General features: G+C 36.4%; 2 protein-coding genes across 3 annotated transcripts; both read left to right on the top strand.

Moving 5' to 3' along the window:
- Positions 1-1,577: 1,577 nt before the first annotated feature.
- Positions 1,578-2,303, top strand: LOC121050515 (protein DA1-related 1-like). Its single transcript, XM_040510699.1, has 3 exons — positions 1,578-1,668; positions 1,866-1,937; positions 2,074-2,303. Exons 1-3 carry the CDS (start codon positions 1,648-1,650, stop codon positions 2,296-2,298), a joined length of 318 nt encoding a protein of 105 aa, XP_040366633.1. The 5' UTR covers positions 1,578-1,647; the 3' UTR covers positions 2,299-2,303.
- Positions 2,304-2,677: 374 nt separating this feature from the next.
- Positions 2,678-4,558, top strand: LOC112177385 (protein DA1). Of its 2 annotated transcripts, none has more exons than XM_040510199.1 (4): positions 2,678-2,768; positions 3,257-3,348; positions 3,509-3,567; positions 3,678-4,558. In XM_040510199.1, the coding sequence occupies exons 1-4, from the start codon at positions 2,724-2,726 to the stop codon at positions 4,295-4,297; spliced, it is 816 nt and encodes a 271-aa protein (XP_040366133.1). In that variant the 5' UTR covers positions 2,678-2,723; the 3' UTR covers positions 4,298-4,558. The 2 variants fall into 2 exon arrangements, with proteins under 2 accessions (XP_040366133.1, XP_040366132.1); XM_040510198.1 differs by lacking the exon at positions 2,678-2,768 and adding an exon at positions 2,865-2,957.
- Positions 4,559-8,031: the final 3,473 nt, after the last annotated feature.

Below are 8,031 nucleotides of genomic sequence, written 5' to 3'. Positions count from 1 at the left end.
CGGTTGTTCCCAATGGAGCAAAGTCCAATTTGTCCAGGTTACTCATCCTAAAAGAGAACAAGAAATTAGGGTTAGTTTCGGAGCGAAGTAGGCTACCACGAAAACATATGAAATTTCTAAGCGTAATCGCTTCCAAGAAATTAAGAATTTCCAAGCGCAGTCACTTCCAAGAAATTCGATTCCAAGAGATATTGGATTAGATCGAAACAATGATGTAAGTGGTCGATCATAAATTCTCTACAAACTCTAAGTTTGGAGATCTCAACAAACTCTAAGCTTGGAGTGAGCACGAACCCCCACAGTTCGGCTTAATTTGGTCTCCCCTATAATGAAGAAAGGGGGGTAGAAAAATGGAGGTTGCAAGTCCCCGAAAAAGAAGAGAAATTGAATTTTAAAACTCTAAAAACTGGAACGTTTAATAAAAAAATACCTCGAAATAGGTCGCCGGAAAATTTGTTCTGAAATTTGCCGAAAATGTGGCGTTGACCTGTGCTGACGTGGCAGGTGATGTGGCAGAGTTGCTGATATGGCAGTTCTGATGTCAGTGGGCTTTGACTCCTTCTGGGCCGTTGACCTTTGGGCTTTGATTTGATGTGTGTTCTTACTGGGACTCACATTTCAGTAAGAACTTTAGCCAGCTTCTCTGTATACTTTTGCCTTTCGGATAGGAATTCAGGGAGTCCGACAACAATTTCTTCGTCCCCTAGAGTACATATATCATGAATGGCAACGTCTGTACGTAGTAGCATCACCCCAGTAGGTTCCCGTCATCATGGCGTGCGTTATTCTGATCACGAGCCAGTTGCTTTGGACTGCAAAGTCGAGGGATACATCTTTTCTTTGAAACACATTGCTACAAAAATACATCTCGGTGGACATGCTTGAAAAACTGGTATTAATGGGGAGCATCAGTAACTTGTAGTAGTTGCATGCATCAAAGGTGTTCATAAATCATAAATAAAGGACGGTTCTATTTTAGATATACCCAATATAATTCACATACTTATACATGATTACTGATTGTAGTCTTAGTTCTAAATCTATAAACAAGTGGCTGATAAGAATTTGATCAGTTTTGCATAGACACAGACAGGATACCGTTCTTGGTCATACTTTATCCCAGATGCATGATTTTACCCCTGCCTTTTGTACTTCGATCCTAGAGGATAGTTTTTCTAATTAATACTAGTGGTTTCAATCGAACAGAAAGAAAAAGCAGGCTCAGGAGACATACATAATACTTACTTGAAACTTTTGTTCGTCTAGGGTGGTAACACAAAAGATCGGAGAGAGCAGCCGGCGACGTCTGCGGTTTGAGAATTAGGGGAACGTGATTTTTTCTTTTCTTTTTGGGGTCGATTAATGTGGAGGCAAAACTCTTTTAAACTAGAATGGGGTCGGGCACCCGAACATTTCTCAAATTACAATTCTGGGCCGGAGACAGGCCCGACAAGTGAATAAAAGATTAAAAGATTATGTATAAAAGCCTTAAAAGAATTCAGATTTTGCTTCCAATTAGGAAAAGGATTGGATTAGTATAAAAGGGACTCAAACATTTAGAAAATATAACTAATTGTTACAGTTGAAAATAATCCTAAATACTACTCGTGCGCTATTATTGCTTCTCCTTTATCCTCGATCGTTAAGATGTCGCAGATTAACGACTCTGTAAGTATTGTTTGGCTCTTTTCTTTATTACCATTACTTCCAATTCATCCATGTTTGTTGAAACTCTATTCCAAACTCCGAGGTTGAAAACCCAGAATCTGAGGCTGCTGCATGTTTTTTGCAAAGCCATAGAGTTTCTCTGCAAACTCTTTTAATTGATCTTTGAGCCGCTTAATTTTTTTTTTGTTTTGTTATAGGAGGAAGTGAAGCATGATATTAGTTTGGCAAACGCTTACGATCCATGGTGTAATACTTGCTTCAGATATAAGGTTTATTTCATTGGCTCCTCCTCAGAATAAATGTTTATGCATAAAAATATTAAGAGACTCTACTCTATTTAGACCAAAAATATAAAAAAACTGAAGCTGGAAATTTTTCTTTGATTGCCTTTATATATGTATATAGGAAGCTGGAGAAACAGGATGTCTGAACCTTGGTGACGGCCGACAACTTTGCTCAGATTGTTCTTCTATAGCGGTCACAAATTTAGAGGAATGCAATTTCATAATCCAAAATGTGTTTGAATTCTACAGAATCTTAAATCTCAAAGTGGATGAAAAAATTCCCATCTTCTTCGTCGACAAGATTCAAATGAGCAGAATATCTCAAGGTGACGTGACTGAACTCTAGAATTATACATGATTCATCGCTTTACTCTACATGCACAAGAAAAGAGATCAATTTCTATGGTTCCTACAACTGCAAGATATCAATCAAATTCAAAATTGTTTAGTCATCTAAATTTTGCAAAAGATAGATAGTTTATCCTGTAAAAACGAGTTCATTAAGATGCATGATTTAGCTAATTATATTACTATACAGTTGATGCATGATATTTGACTGATCTTTACCATTGTCGTCCTTCAAGGAAGACCAAAAGAATGGATGTTTCTCAAAAGTGTTTAATAACACAAGTGCTTAATTACAAGCTTAATTTGTTTTAACCTTTTGGTTTTTGTTATTATAATGGTACAGATCGTTTTGTTGCTATGTTCATTCCAAGAATATCGGCTTACTTTACACCGTCAACGGCTGGCATACCATTACGAGTTAAAATGATGCTTATTTTAGCCAGATTTATTATACGCAGTATTCAAACGGTAAGAGTTTCATCTCGGTAAATATTGAATTTTTATAAGTCCTATTACCAATAGATTAGTTTCTTTTTTCTTTTGTGGGGATTGCACGAGGGACACGTTATGGAATTCTATCTAGACGATCCAAAAGTTCTTCAATTTTTCTCGGTCTCCATTCATCATGAAGAAATAATTGCATTTCAAACGTTTAACGTATCTAGTTGAAAACAAATTAACAATCTAGAATGATGTGTCCAATACTATGTGTTCACCACTATGATGATACTGAAATTTTAAATGATTTCTCATTACTTAATTTTATATATGATTTACTAGAGGGTGAAATATCAAACGGTTCCAACCGTTAGGGTTTAGATTGCAAATCGAGTCTCACATGCAATATGTTTAATCGAATGAAAAGGAAGATGACCCTACATATGTGCATATCATATTGAGTTATATATGTGGAGTAAAATGGTAATACAAATGTTTTTTTTTTTCCTTCGTAACAGATAGAAAAATATTCGGGAAGTGGAGGTGGTATTAAAAAGGTTGTGAAGCTCCCACTAGGAGAGGCAATTGTACTTTTGTTTGGAACACCAGGGTATGTATATGTGTTCTTTGTCAAATACCTTGATATAGTTTACAAATTCTATAACAACATATTCCCCTTTATAAAATAGGTCAAGTATTTTTCTAAAATTTCTGTACAATTTTTTTTCTTTGCAATTCACCTATTTCAAGTTATTTGTACTTGCATACAGTATAGAAATGGGAGCAACCTTGGCACATGAGATGATGCATGGATGGTTCCGCCTTCAAGGTTTGAATATGAAATTTTATATTTTCGGTTTATCAACTTATGTACTTAACTGATTGTATCTGTTAGTGATCATCCATAAACATGTGTTCCTATTTGTATTTAATTGATAGGTATGCCATGGGGATGTGAAAATAGGACTGAAGAAGGTATTTGCCAAGTAATGTCTTACAAATGGTTGCAGTGGTTTTCTTCCAGTGGTCTTGATACCTCGCACAAAACCATACAGCAAGTTCAATATACAAGAAAGCTGAAAGAGTTCTTAGTAGAAGAAATTCGGTGTCGAGAAGACGAAGTTTATGGCCAAGGATTCAGAGATGCTATGCATGCTGTTGAAACATTTGGCTTTAAAACCACACTAGACCATGCCGTTAAAAATGGAACTCTACCACTACCTATGATGGATAGTACACGCTCCACCGCCACAGCTACCGCCGTCACCACTACCACCAAGAAGTTAATAAGAAAGAATACTGGTGCCACCCCAATAACTCGGTTATTATGGAAGGCGACCAGCAATACAACCAAATCATTATGGAAGGCCACAGCTGCCGCAATAACTGACTTATTATGGAAGGCGGCCACCACCTACGAAACGCCGCGGTTTATTATTATGGAAGGTCACTGCCACAACCAATATCATCAAGGGCAAAGCCATAAAAACTTACAAGAAGGCATGTCCTTGTCCCCTATGCTCCTTGTATTTATTGGTATACTAATTGAACACAGGTGACAATTATATGCAAACTAACAAGTTCAATTTTTTAAAAGAAGATTTGTTTATTATCTTTTATACAGTGAGGAAGATTTTTCCCCTGCACTCTTTGTATTTAGTTGTATTTTTTATACTATCAAATTACAAAGTGTAACGATGATAAAACAATTTATCGATGTCTTTGAATTTTAGTAAAAGACATTGTTTATTAGCTGATTTTGCTTCAATTCCCCATATAGAAATGAAAAAAACAAAGGTTTAGTCCTTTCCTCATGCTCATTCAATAAAACGAAATTATGTTTTGAAGTTTCATAATCTAGATTTTTCAATTTATAATTGAATCTTGGAATTTATATTCTTCCACAAGAAAACCCTAGTTGGTTGTCCATTCATAATGTTTTGTTTGGCAAGTATATGACTATATTCAAAAGTGATCATGACATACATATCGTGGAGATTCTCGAAATTAAGAACAATTATACGCAAACAATTAATGAAAACTGAGTACAATAATGAAAGAAAAGAAGAAAACCATAGTCGTTACTCATTACCTATTTGACTAATTAAAAATGAGATTTTGCCTACAGTCACCACTCACCAGACCAGACCACCACCTCAAAGACAGAGAGAGAGGACTCATGAGGGACGTTGTTAAAGAGTCTGAGTCACTCGGAGAACGAGCTTGAGAGGTAACGTGACATTGTTACTCTGGCAGTAGGCCTCACCATCATTACTTAAAAATTAATTGCTTATGTTTTTGCTTAATGTCAACGTAACACACGACAACTCTATAAACTTGGATATATACTTTTCCTTGTGTGATTTCCACGCTCACCTTTACACCGTTAAAAGTCTTTGTAAATGATTTTTAGATACTTGAGGAAGGGGAAAAGTAAAGTGCCTTAAAACTGCCTTGAAGCTGTAAGTACTTGAAATACTGAAGACTTCAGTGTCAGAAAGTATGACAAAATTTCCTTTAATGTCACAAAATAAGTACCTTTTTTTTTTTATAACAAAGCATCAAAAGTACTTGATGCATGCATTTTGAAAAATATTCTCGCCCATTGAATTTAGTTGTTTCAAGATTTTTTTCTAGGTTGCAATTTGGGATGCAGGTGTTTGATGGGATACGCGGTAGGACAACGACTCTCATTTAGGAGGTCACATATTCGAGTCCTATAAAAGGATGAGAGATGGGATTTAAAAATAAATAAATTAAAAGAATATTGTGATAATGATATGTTTAAGATCACACATTTTATTAATGTCTCTCATTTCTATAAATATTGAAATTGTTGTTTACTTTGTTCTGTATTAAATCATAGCATAGAAATATCGAATTATTTTGTATTCATGATTGGTATGGTTATTTTTTATGTGTTCTTGGGTGGTTTGTTTGAGTATGATCACATTTGATGTTTTTATTTTGGGTAATTTGAGAACTTTGGCTTTCAGGTTTTTGGATTTTTTTTTTTGGGTGTTTTTTTTTTTTTTGGCATTGTTTTATGTTTGATTCCAAATGCAACATTTTGCTGTTTCTTCCCTGCAGGGATATATATTTTCACACAATAGCTGGCCTTTAAAAGATTAGATAATCAAGATACTCTTTTTCGTTTTTATGCTTTAAAGTTTGGCTTCCTATATATGATGTAATAAACTCAAAAGCTGTTTTTGGCATTTCAATTTTGCGATTTCTGTCAGGTACTTCCAGTAAAATAACACCATTGCAGCTGGAAGGCTTGCTGACCGAAGGGAGCACATCAAGACTTTGGTTGGTAAATGTTTCCCTTGATATATTTAATGAATGACATGATCAGGTTGAATTTTGTGCTGCATATCCACCTTCTTGCCTTTGCAATAGTTTACATTATTCTTTGGCTATACAAAATAAGTACTTCACATGATGTCCAATTGTCCATCACTCCATTGTCCAATTAATCCAATTCAACAATCAATCAAAAAATAAAGTTCTGACATAAGAATGAAAAAAAATGCACCAAACAATCAAACAACTTCCACAGTTCAACTTCCAAGTTACATTCTTCCACAGTTCAACTTCCAAGTTACATTCATCCACAGTTCTAATTTCCAAACCCAACCTGCTGCAACAAAAAGAATAAAAATAAAAAACCAGTAAACTGACCAAAGTATATAAGTGAATCAAGTGAGTTACAGAAATAATTCAACTAATGAAGTAATGAACACCTAACTGACCTAAGTGACTAGACGGACCTTTAGGGGGCATTCCCTTGCACCAAATCATGGTCAATGGCAGCAAAACCAACAAGACCACCATAGGCAACAGCTAGTGCAACAGGATTAGGAGGAGGCGGTGTCCGAAGAGGTGTAGGAGGAGGGAGGACAAAAGGTGATGGCACATGTTTCGATTTTAGACTGTATGCGGCCCAATCATTGTAATAATACCCTTTTTATTATTAATTGCGGGACTGAAATGTTTTTGACCACCTATAATTAATACCTTGACCGTTTGATTCACGTTAATGCATCGTGATTGGAGCCCTTTGTTAGCTTTTGTTGACTATTTACAATGGGAATTGGATAATTTTCATTTTGTTCAAGTAAATCCTAATTTGTGTTTGGCCTAAACTCTAGATTACTTGACCTAGTGGTAATATGGTTAAATTAGAAGGATCTAGATTCCTATTCAATGTACTATTACTTTCCTTGTATGATTGAGATTATATACATTGTAATCCTCTATATAAAGAGGCTCCTATTATCAATGAAAATACACAGCGATTTCCTCTCAATTTCAGTTTCTCTACAACACGTTATCAGCACGAAGCCCTAACCCTGAAACAAATAGCCAAATCCTGATTCAAGAAGCTAAAAACCTTGAATCCGAATACAAAACCTTGAAGCCTTTTCTGCCTCCACCTCACACATTGAAGAACTCGATTCCAGAAATCCAGAACCGGCGGCGGCATCCCAAGAACCTGACGGAAACCTACCGAACCGGCCACCGGAAGTTCCATATATCTCATAGTAAATATTCCACCGGTTCACCATCTTCCGGACCTCCAATTTCCACCAAATTTTGATAGCAGAAGCCCATTGATATGAAGTTTCAGGAACCGGAAGAAAAAGTTAAAAAACCGGCCTAAAAATACGTGAACTGGCCATCTGTGTCTTGAACTGGCAGAAAAGAAGAAGAGAAGAAAAGAAAGAAAGAAAAAAAAAAGGAAAGGAAAAGAAGCCCAAAAGCCCAAGATAGAGGCCCACTAACGCAAGCCCACTGCCACATCAGCACAGGGACCCACAACCACGTCAGCACAGGGACCCACTGCCACATCAGCATTGCCACGTCAGCCCTCCGGTCAACGACTTTTCCGGCGACTTTTTCTTCTTTTTTCGGGGACTTGCAACCTCCCTTCTTCTACCCCATTTCTTTATCATAGGGGAGACCAACTTATGCCGAACTGTGGGGGTTCGTGCTCACTCCAAGCTTGGAGCTTGTAGAGTTCTCCAAACTTGGAGCTTGTAGAGTTCTCCAAACTTAGAGTTTGTTGAAATAAAACGATCGACCGCAAACATCATTGTTTCGATCTAATCCAACCCCTCTTGGAATCGAGTTTATTGGAAGCGACTACGCTCAGAAATTTTATTTGTTTTCATGGTAGCTTTTTTTCGCTTCGAAACTAACCCTAATTTCTTGTTCTATTTTCAGGATGACTAACCTGAACAAATTGGACTTTGCTCCATTGGGAACAACTGGCTCTGAATATCACAGG

The sequence above is a fragment of the Rosa chinensis genome, chromosome 7 (assembly GCF_002994745.2).
Source record: "Rosa chinensis cultivar Old Blush chromosome 7, RchiOBHm-V2, whole genome shotgun sequence".
NCBI lineage: Eukaryota > Viridiplantae > Streptophyta > Magnoliopsida > Rosales > Rosaceae > Rosa > Rosa chinensis.
The sequence above is the reverse complement of the archived record's forward strand: the minus strand, read 5'-3'. Positions and strand labels throughout refer to the sequence as shown.